Source organism: Spermophilus citellus (genome assembly GCF_964194105.1).
Source record: "Spermophilus citellus genome assembly, chromosome: 10".
NCBI lineage: Eukaryota > Metazoa > Chordata > Mammalia > Rodentia > Sciuridae > Spermophilus > Spermophilus citellus.
Window position 1 is genome coordinate 97,735,470 of NC_138197.1, and position 22,493 is coordinate 97,757,962.

A 22,493-nucleotide genomic window follows, 5' to 3' on the forward strand; every position below is an offset into this window, starting at 1 on the left:
TTCAGGAGGGAGCTGACAGGTTGACATAAGCATACAGTCATTCTGTGCCCCCTTTTGCAAATTACATTGAATACATTCCTCAGTTTCATTCCATTTGCCTCAAATGCATGTGAACACTTCACAGAGTACTAATCAAAGAAGTTATTTAGTGCAATCAATTATCACTTGCAGGGCAGTGAGCTACCCTTCTGCAGTGAGTGACTAGATTTTTCAATAAGAACTAACACAGACCATTAATTTCTTTGTTCTTGTTGTTGTTTTCTGAAGATCCTACTTTTGGTGATTTTATATCCAGTACTCTGCTCTTTGCTTCTTTTATGCACAGCAATATTTAATTTGAAATGAATACATCTTTTTCAGAGATGATAATTTGACCCTTAACCATGTCTGCTCACTGGAATCCCCATGTTGCATAATTTCATTGAAAAGCATTTAGATGAACTTCAGTTACAAAACTTTACATTTCTTGAAAGGCATTTGCCTCAGTATATTTAATACATATCTACTATAGCTTTTCAAAGAATTTTAAGTGGCCACAGTATAGTGAGATGATTAGGATGTAATCATCCTATAAGGACATAAACATTATAATATTTGTTTAGTGATGACCTTCTTGACTTTGGTGGTTACATATAAATAAGATACTGAAGAAAATTTTTAAAACAGTTATGCTTTCCAGTAAGTCTTACGGCTTTCAATCCCTTAAGAAAATATGGCTATTTCACTATTTTAGTAAATTATAGGAGAATGTAAATTTCAGGTAATGTTACAATTATTAGTCAAAACCACCAAAAGAAAATTATAGGCTTCTAACTTTGTTTTCTGGAAAATACTAATAGAGATAGAAGGAAATAAGTTTTTCTGTAAATAAATATGGCATTTACATTGAAACAATGTAGATGATGAAGGACGAAAAACTAGTCCTAAATTAAATTTAAATCTTATCATCATCACTGATTGATTTGAAACAGGAATTATCAGATATTGGATTAATTTTAAAAGCAGGAGAGTTCAAAGAACTGAGCTTGAGACTGGACATAATGTTTTCTAAGGAACTTCAAAAGTCATTTTTTTTTTTTGGTAACTTACTTTTAAAAAAAAAACATCTATGAAGGGAGATAATACTGACTAAATGAAATAAAAAGCCTAACTATTTTATAAATTACTCAGTGGAAACATGGTTGAAATCTAAAGTTTGTCTTAATAAAAATGATCCTTATAATTTAAGTGTCTGTAAATAATTATTGAATAATAAATGCTGAATTCAAGGTAGCTTTCTCAAGTCACTTAAAGTACTTAGCCAATTTTGAAGGGGAAAAAGAAAAGAGCAGTACCTAAGAGTATGTTGTTGTTAATGCATATCCGCTATACAATTGAGAGTGTGTTCAAGCTAAACCTATCATTTTGCCAACAGAAAGTGAAAAAATCTTACCATTAATATCTTTACTGCTGTGTTAAAACATTTACCTTGGGAATTGTTGTCTGAGTTGACTAATTATCAAAAATACTAAGTAATGCATGTTGTTTATTTCCATTAGTACAAAATTATTATTATTCTAATGCTGCTTGCATTACTTGAATAACATAAACTGTTGTTGGCCACTGTGCTTCAAAGGACTATTCTTTATCCTTCCAAAAGTTTGATTTATTATTTCTATTATTTACCAGTGAATAGCGTGAATACTACCAAAATATCTTACTTTTCAGGTTCCTGACAGCAGTCTTTATTTTATAATGTTACCCTGACATTCTGATATATCATTAAGTCAGAACATGTTGAATACATTGGGAGTTGTATAATACATATAAAATTCCTTGTATTCCATCTTTTATCTAGGTAAGTTTTAGAGTTCACTTTTTGGGGGCAAGTTTTTCAGCATTTTCAAGTTATAAAGCTTAATAGGAATTGCTGGCAAAGATACTAGACATTTTTAAAATTCTGCTTCATGTTATCCACTATAGTAAGTATTCTACATATTATAAATCTGCATATCACAATCATAGGACTTGATTAACCCCTCTGTCCCCAGATGGTGAAACTGGGATTCAAGAAGTTTAAAGAAAGTGATCAAATTTATTCAGGAATTTAAGCAGCAGAGTTTGAAGTTAAAATCTATGATTTTTTTTATATTTGCCATTGTCCCATTGTTATGATTATTATCGATTATACTTTAAGATGAATTATTTTCACTGACTTGGAATAAATAATTTTAAATTATTTTAGTTACATAAATCTGATACAAATATGCCATCTAATATATTTTTAAAAGTAAAGTCTTCTTATCAGTAATATAATTAGTATTTGGTCAATTTTCAGCACAGACACAAAAAGGTGCTAGAGAATATGAAAGGAGCATGAAAGCTGAACTACAAAGACCTAAGTATGATTCCCAACTCTCAGAGTCCCATTATGGAGGCCACATTTCAGATCTTCATAGAGTGCAGATGATGCAATCCACCCTAGCTATGTTACCATTTATATTCTAAGGTCAAACAGGTTGAAATAATTTGAGAGAGTCTTATAAAGTGAAAGAACCATGCAAACAAAAGACAAAAGTATAAACACTGCAAGTCCTTCGTGCAAGAAGGGGGAGCCATATTAGCATTAGTAATACAATTTAAGAGAATCTTTTTAATAGGTCAGATAACAGAAAAATTATTTAGGAAAAATAGTCAACAGAAGAAAAAACTGAACCTATTGCTATTTCCATTGTCCATCTAAAACAAAAAGCAAGGAATACTTGTAAATTTTCTAAATGATCTGGAAAAATTGGTGCATCTCGGAAACTTCATCAGAATTTGATCCAAGTATGTGTATGTATATGTATCTATACATATAGATATTTTTAAGTGTACCATTTAACTTTAATAAGGTGTTCAATGGAGCCACGCCTTAGCTGTATGTATACAATACTTAAAGAAGGCTTTCTCTGCTTCTAATTATACTTTAATATCTTCAATTAGCATTTGCTGAAGAATTACCATATGCCCAGCCTAAGTCTTGTTTCACATAAGCAGAGAAAAGGGAGATAACAGTACCACTCTGGGGGGTGGCCATCCTGTGTTAGGATGAGTCACAAAGCCACTAGAAAACATGCATTGATATATGATGGTGGCTGGCAAAGGCATGAATAAATTTGGATGAGAAAAGAAATCAAGGGTCATGTGTGTGACGACTCAGGCAGACATTCGGGAGGATCTGTCAGAAGAAGTATTCTGATTCTGGCCAAGAAGAGAAAGCCAAATGAAATCAACATTCTTAGTGAGGACCTATATGTGCTTCTGAAAATAAGCAGGAGTCATGCAGGATCTTGAGGTCACGTTCTCACGGTGACCTTGCTTATCAATACAAACTCTAAACAAAAGGATAGTTTAAAAAAAAAATCATCAAGAAAATTTTACTGGATATGAGATTGACTGGCATAGAGAAGCTCCTGCAAAACAGGATCAGAAAGGAAACCCAGAATCACAGGCATTGTAGAATGAAGATGAAAGTTCAAATCCAAGAACCAGGAAACCAAAAGAAGAAATGGTGCTATAAATTGGAAAATGGACAGATGAAATTGCCGTGGAGAAAAATAAATTGAGATAAACATAGAAAACAACAGTTGGAGAGGAAAATTGATGTTTGGTCTATAGCAGTAGGGATCCATTGGATAATCAAGGAAAAATGTCCTGTGGATAGCAAGACAAGCATGGAGCTTTGTTTTCACTGTTGTCTACCTGTCACTTTGTATAGTAATGAAATTAATGAGCCTGACTCGTCCTTTTCATGACTAGAAAGATTCAAACATCCTGTTCTCCACTCATGCACAGCAGCCACACAATTCTCCTGTCAGTGCAATCAAATCTCTCCAACTTATGAGGAATTCTAAAAATGCACCCACTCGTTTCTAGAATAATAAACAGAATGTACTAAGGGGAAAATCCTCCCAAAAAGCAGATAATAAGCCTAAGTGGCACTTTTGTTTGTTTATTGCTTATAACCAGGGCCTTAAATTGTAAAATAGCAGGGAATATATCCACCCTTTTAGCAAATGTGCTTTTATCATAACTGAATTTAATCTTAATAAGATTAAATTGCTTAGAAAAGAAACAAGTAGATACTCAAATATTGAATTACCCAAAAGTTACCAACAGGAGGGCATGTTTTCTCTGAATACACTTTTTTCCTTGGGCATCTTCACCAAAGATGAAAAAAGATTAAAGAAACCTTTAACCAGTTCAAAGCATCAAAATAAAGCCAATATGAATGGGATCAAAATCTTGAGAGCTGCTTATTTGGAAGATTTCTCATATAAAAGTTGAGAAGAAAGTTAGCTTCCATGAGGGGGGAAAAAAACCTGAATCATAACTTGTTTTTAGTCTTGAAATTAGAAATCAAAACTCAAGAGAGACATGCTGCAAATTTCATTGGATAAATGGATTTCCCTTTAACCACGAAATTGTGTTGTCCACAGCATGATTGAAAAACTGTGACAAACCTCCAAAGGCTTGGGAACTGATTAGCTGGTGAATCCCCTTCACCTCTGCCAACCTACCTGGCACCCCTCTGTGTTTACCAACGCACTGCTCCCTGTGGAGGGCAGCTGAGCACGCTCCTGGGCTGACTGTGAGCCTTATCTAAATCCTCGGGAAGTTGTGCTGGGGTTTATCTCTGCCCAAAGACCAACATCATTTTCCATGTCAAATTCAGACTTTCCAATACTGTGAAGATATGGGTGACTTAGCCTTATCGTTTAAAGCAGTCCATTATTATTATAGACATTCTATAAAATTAATTACTTGATTAATACCTGTGCAGACAAAATGCCCTTCAGTCAACTAACTTTTGTTATCAGTGAGAAACGTCAGTAACTTTAATGTTATTCAGCAGGGGATAGGAATTTTTCAATGGTACAGGAAATACTGCAATCAGATTAAGAGACATAGATTCTGGTAAAAAATAAAAATTATCAAAGCTTAAGTTACAACTTTGTGCACATAAAGTAATGTTGTATAATTTGCTGAAATATTTGTTTATGGACAGATTTTTTAAGAGTTTAGGGAAAAGAAGGGTCAATCTCCCATTTTATTTAATTTTAAGATTTTTTTTAAAATCTAAACAAGCCCTCATTTGACATGCAGAATAAGGTTGCTGTGACTACCCAGAATCAGAATCTAGCAAGAAACCCCATTTAATTTGACATGTAAATACTGTGTAGTATTGTTCGTAATTTGGTTCCTGTACTGGTCAAATCTGCCCAAGTGGACTTTAAACTCTTTTTAAAATTATTATTATTTTTTTAGTTGTAGGTGCACACAATACCTTTATTTTATTTATTTATATGTGGTGCTGAGGATCGAATCCATGGCCTCCACACATTAAAACAGAGACCCACAGGGATGACTGAATGGGTCTCTCCTTCATGACAATTAACCAGTCATCTACCCTGGAGTGCCACAGGTCTGTTGCTGAGCCATCAATGGCTTGAATCACCTTTACAGCCGACTTGCCAAGGCACATTTTCCAGTTTGGTTTCTGTCAGAAACACAAAGTGGAGAGGGAAACAGAACTATGTGAGGGGAGATGTCTCCTTGAAAAAAAGGAATCCTGAAGGCTATTTGGAGAAAGCTACATGGGTTTACTACAAGAAAACTTCTTTTCATTTACTACAGTTAAAAAGAAAAAAAAAATTAAAAGGAAAAAAGGTGGGCATAAGAGAGGCCAAGAGGAAAAGAATTTAGAGTCCCAAAAGACTGTTTTCACTGCAGGAGGCAGGGCTTCAAAGCACACTCCAACCTCATCTTGCCTCCCCGGCTACCCATATACCTTTCTTCTCCACCAAACATGAAGTCGGCCTTGCCTCCTATCTCTTTCTAGTTTCTTCTCAAGAGTTGCTGTTTCTAAGCTCCCAGGAGAAGATCTTTCTTCTCTCTTGTTCTCTCTTCTCCCACCCACACCCCTGCACAGCTGAAGGAATGAGCCAACCTCATTCCTTTAGCCAGATGGAGGTCCTAGGAGAGGAGTTTTTATCTTGGAAACAAGTGGCCTCCTAGACATGAAGACTTAGATTATGACTGGAGGACCACAAGCTACCAACTTTGCGAAAACTTATACACACAAGCTCATGTATTTTCCCATGAGGATTTCACCGTTTTTATCATATTTTTCAAAGGGCATATGATTCCAGAGATTTAGAACTCCCAATCTGAAGAGTGAGGAAAGATTAGTTTGTCAAATACTCAAGAGCCAAAAATTGGTAGTGTTTGAAGCCATTTTAGCCTATAATGAGAAATTCTTCTCTCTGACTTCTGACTGGTTGGTTTAACCTTAAGCTATATTCTACATGACTTTGTATATTTTTACAAATTTGCATTTAATGTTCTGTCTCCAGAGGTGACTAATGAGTATATTAATCCACATATTTCCAGAGCTTCTTTTTTTATTTGCATTCTATAATTTAGAAAATGCTTCAAAACACAAAGCTTATTGTATTCTGCCAATATTTAGGAAATTATTATCCTTGTGTGTTTTAGAAAATTATTCATAAACAGCCTCAAAAGTAAGGCTTTGAAACAGAGATTAGTTTTCCTACTACTTAATAGCACAATAATTATTTTCATATTGTATTCTGAATCTTGAAGAACCACTGTTTTATAAAAAGATGATGAATTTGGGGGGTGAAAACTAGAAGTTGGCAAAACGCTTTGGCAAATACAAGAATGAAAACATATGGAGATTATTCATAAAATTCATTCCACAGATGTTTATGCCGTGATGAGGCATTCATTTGACAAAATAGAGATATGTCAAGGTAGAAAGTGCTTGAAGTCACTGGTTTTTGTAGTGACCATAGCAACGGTATTACCTATGTTGTCTTAAAGTCCTGGGTTGAAATATCTAAGGTGGATGCAGAAGTATAAGCTTATGTTTCTCAGAGAGGAAAATATAGCAGCTGTGAATGAGATGTGAATTTAAGGTTGTTTTTGAATATGATGAATGAGGATGCATCTAAAATACAATGTAGAGCCCTTAAAAGCCAAATCTGGACCAAAACACCGGTGAGTTATTGCCTGGATCAAACCAAGTCCCCAAGCAGTAGCCCACCAAATGTTTGCTAGCCTAGGAGACAGCAGAAGCTGACTGAATGGGGAAGAGGAAGAGGGAATCAGAGCTAAGGACTAGGACTAACAGACCTAAGGAAATGCCCCTGGAGATGGTCTTGCTAAGAACTATCTGCAAGCTCAAGAACTTGGCTACCTGGTTTTCCCTCAAGCTAATACTCACTGAGCACTGAGTCAGGCATTTTTAGGAAATGCAAAGTGGCAATCATTCTGCCTATCCCCCGGTCTAAATTAAAACCCAGAAACAATTTTGGATTAACTTTCCTTTGACTTAATTCTTAGGCATCAACTTAGCTTTTGGTTCAATAATATATGTGAGATTGATTTATTAATGCAAAAATAAAACCATTTTTAATAAAAAGTTTTTATACTAGTCTGTTATTTTCCACTGTAAAGCCTTAAAGTTAAATGTTAAAATTCCTATTATAAAATTCCATTTAATGATGGTTGGGTAGCAATAACAATCAGATGAAACCTTTCCGCCACTAGCAGTATTTTGATGAAACTATATTTTATATTAAATCACTCTTGCCACCATCATATACTGTTATTTATTTGCTTCGCTGGATTTAATATAAAATATTCTGTTCAGAACTTCAAAACTAGATAAGGACTTTTTCCCTCATGTACATTTATGATACAAAATTTTAACCTGACAACCTAAAGACATATTTGAATTTCTGGAACTATTCAATCTATAGAGGTTTTCCTCTGTAAAACTGAGGTGATAATGAACAAAACTGCTGTAAAGATTAAATGAAATAATGTAGCACAGTGGTTGGTATGTAATAAATAGGCTTCAATAAATTTTTAGCCTAATCCAAAATACATTTTGAGAGATTTGCTCACTAATACATTTCTGCATGTACTGCAAATGAATAACACTGTAAATGTTGTTTCATAATACATTTACCAAATTTTAAATATTTTTTATTCTATAAAGTGAATTTTTTTAACATGAACATTCAATGCACATCATTCCAACTATTCAGGTTTTCCTATGAGAATACAAAATAGTCACATTAAGGGGATTTTTGTTTTTGAGACGATCTCACCAAGTAGCCCAGCTGACCTTGAGATCCCCCCTCCTCAGCCTCCCAAGTAGCTGGGATCACAGGTGTGCACCGCCACCACACCTGGCAGGGGTTATTTTATTCTATCTAGAGATGTCAGTAAATTGTGAGGAAAATTCTGTCAATTATTCAACATAGCATATTCTAAATTAAAATTAAGCTATTCAGAAGATCCCCTGAACAAATATCTGGAAAGCAAGAGCACTTTAAAAAAAAATAAAAGTAACAAAATAAAAGTTTTCCAGTGGTTTTAAATTGTCTCAGGTTGCACCATTTCAAATTTCTTCCTGTAATTCCATGTTCCTATCTCTTTAACTTCTTTTGATTAAACAATGTTCCTTTGCGTTGACTGCCTATTTTCTTTTTGTGAACCCGTCAGATCTTTCCATCTTGTCTTGTGTAATTTAAGAGACTTTTATGTAGTTTTCTGAGAGACTATCACAAAAGTCCAACTGGGAGAAAAATTTGCAAGGTTCAAAATGAAGGGTCATAATTAATGCTGTCTTGCCCACGATGAATACATGGACTCTCTCGTTCATGCATGGCAGGATTTTAACTACAGGAGTAGAGGTAGAAGCTTTTAAATGAAGTATTATGAATAATATCATTGAGTTACATGAGCTTACTTTAATTTGCATTTTTTTTAAAAAACGTGCATTGTTTAATGAGATTGGAGAACTATAAAGAAGCATGTCTTTGGGTATGGACTTATCTGTAAGTCTATTCACATAATTGTTTCTGTGGCTGAAAGCACATTGTTAGAAGCTGTAATTTCATATGTCCTTAGGTTAATATCATATATCCAGTCATCAGCAGGATAGTATGCAGAGTGAATATTCAACACTGTAAAGCTAAATGCAGAAGAACAAGCAAGAGTGGGTTTTCTCAATTTTGAAGAGAGGTTAATTTTAAGTGCTTTTACTTTATCAAAGTACTCCCGACTTGTGTTCAACAATCATTGGCACTAATGATGTTTATGTGGCTTGAAGAAAATTACACTTTTTCTTATCATTTCAGTGCCCAATATCTTTTTTTATTACAGCAGACAAATCTAATTACTTCTTCTGATTAATCTCAATAGCACTGATTTGAATCATGAATAATTCCTTTCTAGTCAAAGCAAAACCCTAAAGATTTCAAAGAAACTTTATTTTTCATAAGCACATTGTGTAGAGATGCCAAATAAGAAAATATATTAATTTTTAGAAGATGGACAACTGAATAGGGAACTAAAGGTTTATTTGAACATATTTATTATATATGCTTTACTATTTTAAACAGAGCTTATAAATCTGATCTCTCTCCTCTTGTCTGATTAACATCTCTTTCAAGTCACTGAATGCCTCTCAGTGTATCCATTATATATATATATATATATATATATATTTTTACTAGTGTGCATATTTTATATGCCCTCATCATATACCCTTGGCACTCCCCACAGTACTGAGTCCTGTGCCTTGAAGATAAAGAAATAATAGCTAAGTAATATTCCATTGTGTATATATGCCACATTTTTTTATCCATTGTGAAGAACACAATGGAATATTACTCAGCAATAAAAGAGAATAAAATCATGGCATTTGCAGATAAATGGATGGAGTTGGAGAAGATAAGGCTAAGTGAAGTTATCCAATCCCAAAAAACAAATGCCCAATGTTTTCTCTGATATAAGGAGTCTGACTCATAGTGGGGTAGAGAGGGAGAACATGGGAGGATTAGACAAACTCTAGATAGGGCAGATGGGTGAGAGGGGAAGAGAGCAGGCAGGGGGTTAGAAATGTTGGTGGAATGTGATGGACATCATTATCCAAAGTATATGTATGAAGACACAAATTGGTGTGAATATATATTTTATACAACCAGAGATATGAAAAATTGTGCTCTGTATGTGGAATATTAATTGTAATGCATTCCACTGTCATACATAAAAATAAATAAATAAATTTACAAATACCTACAAAAAATAATATCTAACATTAATTGTGCTCTTGCTATGTGCTGTTTACCATTCTAAATTTTGGGGGGATTATTAGCTCCTTTATAAAGGTGATAAGCCAGATAAAAGGGGCACCACTATAATCTTCACTTTATAATGGAGGAAACAGAAACTCAGAACAGTTAAACAATCTACCAGAATCACATAGTGGCCACGGCTGAGCCTGGCTTAAGAGCTCCAAACATATTCCTACTCCCCTACCTCCGGAGACCCCTACTGTACATTGCCCATGATGGACCTTCAGAGCGCTAAGAACTTATACCTCAGCTTCACTACCATTATGATTGTTTTTCTGTTTATATGATTAGCATCTGTTCCTCCTATTTGCCAGAACATATTAATATACTACCTAGTATTTCATAGATGAGTAATAGCAGCTAACATTTATCAAGCTTTTGCCAAGCCAGGTACTATGCCTTATTATTTCGCCCTCCTAAGGACTCTCTAGGGTTTCTGCTAATTTACCTCCACTAAACAGAAGAGGAAACTGAGGCGGAGAGAGTTTGATGCCTTACCTAAGATAACTCAACTGGTAAATACTAAGGGCAGGATCTAAACTCAATGATCAAGCCACAGAGCTATGCTCTGAGTAAATGAAGGGTTTAATTATTGAAAATCTATCTTGGAGCATCAGGTAAACAATCCAAAGGAAATGACAGTAGAAAATATATAGACAAGCAAAGCAGAAAAGATAGAAGCACTTCAGGCACAGGAAATAATGGGGATAAAATGCCACAGAGATGCACCTGGAGCACAGTAAGTGCTCAATAAATACAAATTAAGGAACGGACATCCTTATAGTTCATGGGTTAGAAGGTTTTGTACTTCTAGTGCTATGACTAATGCTTTATGTGCCTGTTGTTCTTTTTCTTTCAGTGCCACCGTGGGCCTTAATTGCCATAGCCATAGTTGCGGTCCTTTTAGTCCTGACCTGCTGCTTTTGTATCTGTAAGAAATGTTTGTTCAAAAAGAAAAACAAGAAGAAGGGAAAGGAAAAGGGAGGAAAGAATGCCATTAACATGAAAGATGTGAAAGACTTAGGGAAGACCATGAAAGACCAGGTAATGTACATATCTGTTATTTATTCGTGGACACTGTCAGAGATTAATAAATGGTTTACTATTTTGTACCAGGTGATTATAGAAACAACTTATGGCTGCATGTCATTGTCATAATGAGGCTTCACAATTCCTTCGGTCTGCTCAACATCTCAACGTGTCAAGGAAACATTTGGGAGGTTTTTCTCTTGTCCTTGAGCATAGACAGGAGAGGAGAGCATCTACCACCACAGGACACCTCCCCATGGGTGCAGCATATGAAATGATGTCTGGATATTTTATTTCATCTGTTTAGCAATATTAACAGTCTTGCAAAAACAGAATAAAGAGTACTGCAATGCTTTCCCTCTTGGGAAAGGGATTTTTCCAGCTTTCTCTGAGTTCATAGTGACTGTTAAATAACTAGGTTCCATAGCTGTTCAGCATTGGTGAAAAGTACCATTCTTACATATCCATCTAGCCAGGTAACTGGTGCTCAAGAGCAATGAGTTATTGGGGGAAGGGAAATATGAGCCAGTACCAAAGAACAGAACAGAATTTGAAGACAAAATTCTTGTCTCCTCACTTATGACCAGTTAAAACCACAATGCTGATTGATATAAAATCCATCTGGCTGGATTGTCTTCCCAAGTCTAAGGAAGCTGTTTGGATTCCCTTTATGTTGCTATTTTAAACCAAATTAACTGAACAAGTCAGTTCAAGATAAAGTCTTCTATTAATAATGATAATTATTAAATGAGCCTCTTCATTTTGAAAATACTCATACTGAATATTTCTAAAGTATATTTAATTTGTATAAAAATGTAAATGAAGAGATTTTGTAATAGAAATGACATTTGCAGTTACCAGTGTTTCCCATCAGATAATTCAAAGCAATCGATTCCCATAGCAAACTCTATGGCAGTTTTATCAATTCATCTTATGGTTTTAATTACTATCAATAGAACTTGTAAATATGTGTAACTCCTTAAAAACAGTCTGATCCAATGTTAGGACAAGCATTTTAAAAACATTTGCATCCTTTTCTACTTAGCCACATACTCAGTTTGAGTTTACACAATTTTTCTTCAAGATACTGTGATATCTCTTAACAAGGATTTCATGAGGCATGTTTTTCACTCTGTGCATTTCTGCTTGCCTTCAGAGCCATGGGAAGGCTGCAGAGAGCTTTGGCCCAAGCTCGAAATAACAAGAGGTCAATTTTTTCCTCACAGTTTCTAATCATAGTTACAGAAGCTCAAACACATGTGTTCAAATACAGATGTCTAATAAGGATTTTTCTCATTGGTTAATTTGTTAAATAGAAACTGAAGTTTTGAATCATGTCTTGCTTTACTTCAACAAGCAGAATTAGATACAGATTTCTTTAAACATTTTATTAGGACATTAATTATAGAAATAATCTCCCAGATGGAAATGGGACTGAAAAAAATGTACGTACGTTATTTTAGCAATATCTGGGAAAACAATAATTTGCATATGCAACACTATTATTTTCATAATTACCATAAAATTTAAATGTGATTTCCTTGTGTCCCGGGATTTAAAAGGAACAAAAAAAAGCACTATATAATATTAAATTATAACTATGGCATTTCTTTGTAGGGTAATACATCTCTATTTTTATTTTTGGAATTTGTTCTGTATAACATAAGATTATAATTTATAGCATAGTGGTGGTGTTTATTACCCCTGTTATGACCTGGATAAATGACCAAGACCTCAAATAAGGATTTAATGATGCTAAATCTTTCATCAATCACCTATTGCTTTAGAAGGAGGAACAGAGAAAAACTAGTCAAATGAAGAAATGATAGTTTTTAATAACATGTTGTTGCAAAGTAGTTAGAATTTTGAACACTCAAAAAGGTATTTTTATTCATTTTAAGTCCACTTAGGACTGCAGGTATTATTTCTAAGTTGAGAACAATTAAGTACACAAATGAAACATAATTTGGATAAGTGAGAATAGGTCTCAATGATAAGCAATTGTATAACAGTAGCTTATGCTACTATTTGAGTCTGACCAAAATAGTTAATAATGGAGTCTAACATTCTATAAAGAAGAAGGCTAAAGAAGAAAAATAGAATGTACAGATTTTAGGAGGATCATATGTAACATGGTGATCATTGGATGATCTGAATTCAAAACAGCATTAACACAAATTTAAATTATTTTTTAAAAATTACATTTTCAAAATATTTTCAGCAGGATATTGAGTGACCATGGGGGAGACAAATGAAGATAGTTATTACCTTCTTAACTTCAAAGCAGTACAAATCTGAGTGGTTTCTAGTTATTTCTTATGCTAGTTAGGCTTTAAGGCAATAAGTATTTCCCATTTCAATCCATATCAAACTGACAGAAATTCAAATTGCAGTATTCGTAGCTACATGTCTCTAGAGTACAGTTTTATAACCATGAAAAATTTTAAAACATTCAGCAATGACTGCAAAATTAACTGTAGATAAATCATGTACATGGCGTAAGACACATGCATGTGTCTTGAATCTTGAGAACACTCAACATGCAGAGGGAAGGGCCCTTGTGTAGTGATAGGTCTGGGAAGGTCATTTCTCCATAGTGCTCACTAATGTGTGTGGATATTTTAATTTTTATTTCTTCCTTCTATGTCCTCCTTATCTGTGTTGTGTCTCATGACTGTTCTGGACTGTCCCTTGCGGTAGGTTTCCTCTGCTACTTAGACAACCCTAGTCAATGCTGAGGTACATTTGTGGCCTGGCAGCTGAGGCTCCACAGCTGAGGGCGTACCATTCTGACACACATCAAGAGGCTGAACTAAACTGATTTTTTAGAGATAAAGTGTTTTCATTTTAAACATCTCTGACATAGATTAAATACAACAGTATTAGAAAGCTCAACTTTTAAATTGTTGGCTTAGAATGAAAATTCAGTCGCTTGTACTACCTTCTTAGCGAACCTTATCAAATCCCAATCAGAACAATGTTAACGTAGAATGAACAAATGCTCCTTCTGATGGTTGTGAACTAAGCACCTTGTAAATGTCAATGCAAACCATAAGCAGGTGCAGTAAACTTTTGAAATTTAAAAGTCCTAATGTTCCCAGCACAGCTTTTGCTATTGCAGTTTATCAGACCTCAGAATTGCTGGGTTTACAAGCTTTTTCTTCCAAATTTTGCCCCATGGGGGTGGGGAATATTGCTCTGGAGATATTATAATAGCTGCTGATTTAATAGGTCAGAATTTAATACAACAGTACAGAAAATGTCTTCCTTAAGCTCAGCCTTTGGGACAGGAATGGACTTAATCACTTCAGTGATGAACAGTAGCACTGAGAAATTATCAAAAATCTAGTCCTATTTCATGGAGAATAATTGCAGAGATGGTTCTGCACCTTCTATTTTAGTAAAAACCACTAGGGAGAAGGAGATTTAATATCTCAACTATTTTCAAATTGTACTGGGCTGAAAGATGATATATAAATTGTCAATTTTGAAGAGACTTTTGAAAAAGTATTTTAATTCTGAACTTTTTGTTGTGATGATAGAGTAACAGATTTTTCAACAGAGGTATGCATTTATTATTTTGCTATTATTTTAAAAAATTAAAATCTACCAGGAGGCACATTACATTAACTTCAATTTTCTAAGCACATTTTCTTTGACACTGCTGAAGACATAAACAGCAAGTTTACAAAGTTTACAAAGGAATCCACTTCCTAAAGTTCTCTAATTAATTCAGTAGTTTTTTTCTTGTCACTTCTCTAGATTCTTTTACTGGCTTCCCATCACCACCTCTCAAGGTTAGAAGATTAGTATAAAATTCTTAAATTTTAAATTGTTTTCTGCTTTTGGCTATCAGTAAAACAGTATCTTAATATGCAAGGAACTATCCAAGTATAAATTAAACTTACTAAATTAAATGGGGTGTGGCTGACCCTATTTGAAAAGATTTCTAAACAAGTGTGAATATATATTAATGGTAATTTTCAATTTCCACACTCATTGTAGGCCACCGAGAAATTTCAACAAGCACAATAAGGAGGCATCTCTGACAATAGCTCAATTGTCTGCTTATATGATCTTCTCACCTAAGAGAGGAACTAATGAATTTTATTAATCTAGGAAGCATCTAACTCTTTGCTTTTTAATTAGGTGGAAGGAAGCAAATGGGGAAATCTGGTAAATTTAGTGACTGCTTCCACGGAGAGTCTCTGTGCAAGTGGGTGAGAGCAGAAAAAAAATCTATCTTCTGATAATGATGAGCATAGCAGAGAAAAAGACCCTGTAGTCTTGCAGATGGGTGTAGCAAGGTGGTGAAGCCATAGTCTGACAACTCTGATGGCTATGTGAAGCCTGGTTATACTTTTTGCATTTGAGTTCTGTAAGAATTCTTAGATTCAATTTAAGAGCTGACAATAGTTAAGATTCCTTTGCGTTGTCAGAGATAAAAAGCAATCTATCACTCATCTCTCACTCTGATTTCTTTTGAGATCCTACAGTAATACATATACATCTAATACATACCCATGTGTGCATGCACACAAGCAATGAAAATACCATAACCAAAAACTAGGGACAATATTTGCTACATATAGCAACAACAGTATCAACACCACTAAACTAAAAAGAACTTCTACAAAGCAATAAGAAAAAAGCAAACAGCCCAATGGAAAAAAATTACCAAAAATTATGTATAGGCAATCTCATAAAATTCAAATTGCTGATAAAAGAATTTTTAATTTTTTCAACCACACTAGTGATCAGGGAAATATAACTTCATAATTTTTAATTTTAAATAACCATAGATTTCTAATTGTTCTAATTTCTTTATAGCAATGAGTATATATCCCCCCAAACCTTTGAATATTAATAACCAAATAAAAATTTGGGTAAAATTTGGGCAAATTTTAGGAAAATACATTCTACATTTTGATTTTTAAAAAGAAAGGAGCATTTGGACACATTTTATGTGATCATGGGCTTTCTAGTATTTCAATTTATATTGCCCTTAAGTTTGGGATACTAAAGATATTTCATTGGCCTGACTGAATTTTGGGGGTTTACTACCATGATTCTTTCTTAATGCAAAATAAATTTTATACCATTTGAGTTTTTGACAAAATTGCAAACATATTTTTTAACTTTTGATATCAAATGGACTCTTAAATCAATTTAATTCAGCCTAGCTTTCTGTGGAGCTGTTATGAAAATAAAATAGTAAACTTCGACTGGAAGTAAACTTTTCTCTAAACATGCATTTGCTGATGGCATGTTTTTTCCCTCTTTCTCCTTAACAATTACAAATGTATATATGAAACAAAGGGAATGAAAGTTATCTAAAGGTCACCTACTTATCTTTTCCATAGGAAGTAAGGCAAGAAAAGACCATGCATTTCATATCAATTATTCCACTGCATGTAACAATAATGTTTTACATGATGCTGAGCATCTTTTTTAAACCACAAGAATGTGAAAATTGGCCTGGTTAATAGCATGTTTATCATAGTAGAAAGAAAGAAGCAGTTCTATCAGAGCCAAATACAGTACCAAGTTGACATTTTCTTTGCAACAATTTTACATTTTTTGCTTGCAATATTCTGAGGGGCTTCTTCCATTGCTTCCATGTTGCTTGCTGATTGGGGGGAAAAAATTCCGTGCACTAGTGGAATTTTAAAAAATATGTAAGCAGCAAATGTGAATGTGTGTCAGACAAACAGGTTTCTAGCATCTTAGTGCTTGCTTTCTAACAGCTTGGAAGTATGACTATAGGACGAGTTTAATTTGGATTTTGGTGAAAATTCCTTCGAATTCACATATGATCCCTTTTCCGACTCCTAGGCCCTTAAGGACGATGATGCTGAAACTGGTTTGACTGATGGGGAAGAAAAAGAAGAACCCAAAGAAGAGGAGAAACTGGGAAAACTTCAATACTCACTGGATTATGATTTCCAGAATAACCAGGTCTGAGGGGAAAAATGTCTTCTAATTCCATTACATTTTCTGAAATTACCAAGTAGAAATTGAAGCAAGATACTTCTTAAAACATTTCATTTGCTGTGAGGGAAATGCAATTATCAAAGCTATTGATGAAATAATTTCTAAGTACAGGCAGTCCCCTACTTGCTAATTTAACTTCTGGTAATTAGAATTCACAGTATTCAACCGATTACATCTACTTATGACACTTCCAGCAAGCAGGCAGAATACAAATTAACTTGAAGCAGTCCAGTCTGCTACCGAGAGCTCCCAGTCACTCTTGTCCTGATGGGTCCCTCAGCCTGAGCTAGAAAAACGTTCCTTGGATGTTGTGGGTTCAAGATCCAAACTAGGGGCCTTTGGGTTGGGCTACCATTTGAAATAGTAAAACAGCTTGATAAGGAATCACAGAAGGAAAATTGACACTGGTCCATGAATCTTACAAGTACAAATGCCTTATATAATGTCCAGTGCTAATGGGATTGCAATTCTAGAAAAGTAGAAAGACCCACAACTTTATTTTAGTGCCCTTGAATGTGGCCCAAAAGTGAAAAAAAAAATCACAAAACAGACATTTCTACTTCAATTTCTCGAAAAGTAGGAAAGGGTCATTTAGATGAATGATATCATTTATCCACTGCCTATTATCAAGGTATCTCAAAGATAACAGTTAAAAATATCTCTCTGAAGGATTTCTAGGACCCATGATCTTGACAGACATAATCCTAAATGTTCTGAATTGTTAAAGAAATTAACAAGCAGTTGGGGATGTTGATCTCTGGCACTGCAAAGAAAAAAGAAAATTAACAAGCTAGATAAGAATTAGTGGAAGAAGCTAAGTTCAAAATCAGGTTGTTAAAAATCTTTATAACATAGCCATTCTCTAGTGAGGGGAGCTCAAATCTCTCTGGCACAGTTTGCTTCTTCACCCATCATTTCAGGGGATGAAGAACAAATATCTATAAATACAATTGCTAACAATCCAGCATGTGCTAATGATATCCAGTTTGATGAGCAATAAATGATCAATAAATCAAACACCCATGTTCAGCTTTGATGACCAATATTCAAAATCAAAATTCTGAGTAGTTGTAGAAATTCCGTGTTTTATTTAGGAATGGACAGTTTAAATAATGCTTTCAACCTTTGAGGGTTCCCCCTGAGGGATGTGTGGAATATACTGTCATATGAAAAAATATTTTTATTTGATCAGCTCCATTACAGCCCTGGCTAGTTATTTTGTAATACTTTCTAGAAATCTGCATATTGATTATAGGTATAGATTTATAAAGATTTATAGTTATACCATTTACAGTCAATTAAATATGGCAGTCAAGGTCATTTCTATGTCTTCTACCAAAATTTGAGCACCAGGACTTGATTAGGAACAAAATCTTCTATTATCTATATATTCCAGGAAAGCTAAAGTCAACTTATGTTATCAAAACTAAAAGATCATCTAAAAATATCCTAATTGTGAAGCTGTCAAGGTGGAAAGAAATGTAATATTTATTTGTTAGGCAGAAGTCAAAGGGAGGTTAGAAGAAGTAACTCCATTTCTTATTAACAAATATCTAAAAATCTAAACTAAAAATGATCTACTTTAAAGGAATTTCAGTTCTATTTCTAACTGAAAATTGAAAAAAAGGAAAACGGGTTATAAAAAGCAGCAATGAAGAAATAAATTCTTGCTTTTTCACACTGCCACATAAAGGCAAATACCAAATACCAATTTAGCAAAACAAGAGTCATATTGTTTGCTTCACCAATCATGTCTTTATAATCTAATGCCACTTTAGCTATTCTTGGACCATCTTTCTCTGTTTTGTGTACCCACAATCCAGCAGCCATTGCTGCTGTTGTAAGATGATGCCACAAAACACATACTGAAACTTAAAATGGAAACAGCATACTCATTCAGGGTATGATCCAGGTTAAAAATTGAGACAGCTAGCCAAAATGCACTTAAGACTATGATAGGTAAGTTTTTCAGAAAATGGATGTAATTTTTTAAGGAGGTAAATTTGCTTTTTCATTCTACTAATTAAAAATCCACAGAACCAAATGTTCAGGCTCTTAAGTGAAAGCCTATGGCATGACTGCATTTACTGAATAGTATGTCCCTTGAATCACAAAAGATCTACTTTTGTTTCCCATGTGGATTTAAATCAGTCTGCTGACATAACTCTCCAGTGGCAGAACTGCTGGAATAGTCCACATACACCTTTTTTCTTTTTAAAATGGTAACAATGCCATAATTTCTAATATTCATTGGGATTTAGTCTTATATGAGTAAGAAAACAGTGTTTAACAAATGCAGAGATATCTGTTGTATTTGGAAAAAAATCAGTAACATTGTTATTTAACATTAAAACTATATCTGTCATCTCCCCTCCCTTTCTATGAAGCTTAAATTATAATTCTTTATTTCAATGTCTTATATTTAGATACAAGAATTATTGGATAATAATCATTCTACTACAAGTTAAAGTAAAAAGTAGCTGGCACATAGTGAAGGTCAAGGATGACAGAAACTTGAATATCTTATTTCTTTAATCTCAAAATATTACCTGATTTCTAAAATATTTCTATTGCTAAACAGAAATAAAAAAAATTCTACTTAGCTGGTCTGAGACTTTGGTAAAGAATAAAAATGTTCTACTTGTAATTACAGACTTGTGATTGTTTAACAATTTATTTCCACTTACAAATCATGCCTGGGAAAGAAAAACAATGCACAAGAGCTTTTAGCAACTGAAAAGTTATTTGATTGCAACCCTTTTGCAAATATGAATTTCATATTTAACTATAATCAGCAACCTTTTAAAAGCCTCTTTTGTGCTTAAAACTTGGCTTCCTAGAGCCTGCATCTGTCATAATTGGGGTTCTGAAGTCTAGAGAGCTCATTTCATTTGCCTTCCGTGTTCAGATTCACATGAGAATAAAAGTTTATTGAAAGCAAAGAGGAATGGGGAGAATCACAATATGCATCACTGTGAACAAATCAATCTTTTCCAAAGTATCACCAACTTTGTGCTTGTTGCTTCCTGTCATTCATTTCAGCTGCTGGTAGGGATCATCCAGGCTGCCGAACTGCCCGCCTTAGACATGGGAGGCACATCTGACCCTTACGTGAAAGTGTTTCTGCTGCCTGATAAAAAGAAGAAATTTGAGACAAAAGTCCACCGAAAAACCCTTAATCCTGTCTTCAATGAGCAATTTACTTTCAAGGTATTTTTTCTTATGTACTTATAACTTTTCGTTTGTTGTTTTAATACTGATTTTATCCTGAAACAGACATACACATGAACACATATTCAAGGACTTAAAATGATTGTATTCAGAATATTTTCAGTTTTTCTCTTTGGTCTATATTATGCTTAAGTGTGGTCAAGGTAGGAGTTGCCCATCACTTTTCAGAATGGAATATAGACTGATAACATGACTATGATGTCATGGTCACATCTGAAAAGTGAGGTCAACTTCAAATGTGCTAATAGGCTCAAACACACACACCCAGAATAAAGGCAAAAGAAAGAAATCATTATTCCCCTGAATTCCAAGTTCCTAAAAATAGGTAAACCCTGTTGCAATCAGAACAAAGGAAATCTATGTTCCATGCTTAAATAGTACAAATAGATATGACTCTTGTTGAAAGCTCTTAATGTACAGGGGCAACTTGAAAACTCTAGACCCATTCTTCTTATCAATGAAAAGAATATGAACACATTGTTTTCGGCATTTCTTGTATTTTTTCCTCTACTCTACGCTCTTCTGATATTCTTCACCTTCTTAAGATACCTCAGTTGACAAACAATAACCAAGAGAGATTTTGATCAAATAATTCATCCAGAAAACCAGCCCTGCAGGCTGCAGGGATCTTTGTAGCTCTTCACTTGAGGTCATTCACAAAAACAATTCTTTTGGTGGATGTGTGAATTTTTTTTAAATGCATTACTTAGAACAATACATCTCTGAAAAATGAAATGCTTGTGAATATACCAGCAAGCTGACGCAAAATCACCCCGTCCATCAGTCAGGCTTAGTAGTGGCTGCTGTGCCTCTGTTGGCAGACATTCTGGTCTGACATAACTTGATGGAGTTGAGGGCATGAGCCATTTTCTCAAAATGTGTTTACAATATTGTGAAGGAGCAGTGTCTTTCCATTCACCCTAAAATTTTTGAGGTTTAAGACAAAAGTTTTATTGTGATCGATGTTATTTAAAATCCATCATTTTTTCTGTATCTAGAGAGTTAAAGTAGCAGTAAAAAAAAATCTGAAAATTATCAACCTATGAAGAGCTAATCATGGTAGTCAACACACCACAAAACATAAAATGAATTCTTGAAATACTGCAAGTAGTCATCAAAAGCATTTTATTTGTCTATATATTCATTTTATTTAGGTCGGCTCTTTCTAAATAGAATTTAGTAAGCAGAATCTTAAATTATTTGAAATAATATTGTAAGGCTTTCCTTTGACTTTCCTATATATTATTTCTTTTAAAATAATTTTGTAATTGTTCATAGTAAGAATAATACAAGTCAGGTACGGTGGCACACACCTGTAATCCCAGCAACTCGGGAGACTGAGGCAGGAGGATTCGAGTTCAAAGCCAGCCTCAGAAATGGCAAGCCTCTAAGCAATTCAGTGAGACTCTGTCTCTAATAAAATATGAAAATGGTCTGGGGATGTGGCTCAGTGGTTGAGTGCCCCTAAGTTCAATCTCTGGTACCCCAAAAAAACAGAATAATACAATTTTATTAGTAATATCTATGACTCCAAAAAGTATAATGAACATTTTAATTGTCTATAAACTTTTATAAATTCTATTTTATTAAATTTTGGCAAGGTTGAGCAAGCCATAAAGAGATTCAAAGTATATTTTGATACATTTAGTATATATGCCAATGTAAAAGAGAACCAGCTAAGTTTTCCAGTAGACATTTGTAGACTACATTTCTTGAAATGACAAGGGCAATATGATATAGGAAGGGAGACATAAGAAGTTAGAAAGTTGGCTCTAGAATTGAGTCAAAATCTACTGAACTTCAATGAACTCATCTTGCCCCAAACTAATGTTATAATTTTTTCTTCCAAAACAAACTCCCACCTGAAGGAAGTATTAATCAGTAACAACCATTTAAGTGTCTACTGTATGCTAGGTGGTACACATATATTCATTCATCCTTAAAATGGCCCCAAGAAGTAGATTCTATTATTTTCTCATTTTGATAGATGAAGAAGCTGAAGTCTATTCATTTGCCCCAAGTCCTTCAGACAGAAAGTTGGGA

At 34.2% G+C, this 22,493-nt stretch overlaps 1 protein-coding gene across 1 annotated transcript in view; it reads left to right on the top strand.

The window, feature by feature from the left end:
* Positions 1-22,493, top strand: part of SYT1 (synaptotagmin 1) — a gene marked incomplete at its 5' end in the record, with an annotated part of 233,385 nt that overhangs the window by 39,797 nt on the left and 171,095 nt on the right. Inside the window, 3 exons of the mRNA XM_081310896.1 lie at positions 11,056-11,240; positions 17,061-17,183; positions 20,262-20,429. Coding sequence (XP_081167022.1) covers positions 11,056-11,240; positions 17,061-17,183; positions 20,262-20,429 — 476 coding nt within the window. The remainder of the gene's footprint in view (positions 1-11,055; positions 11,241-17,060; positions 17,184-20,261; positions 20,430-22,493) is intronic.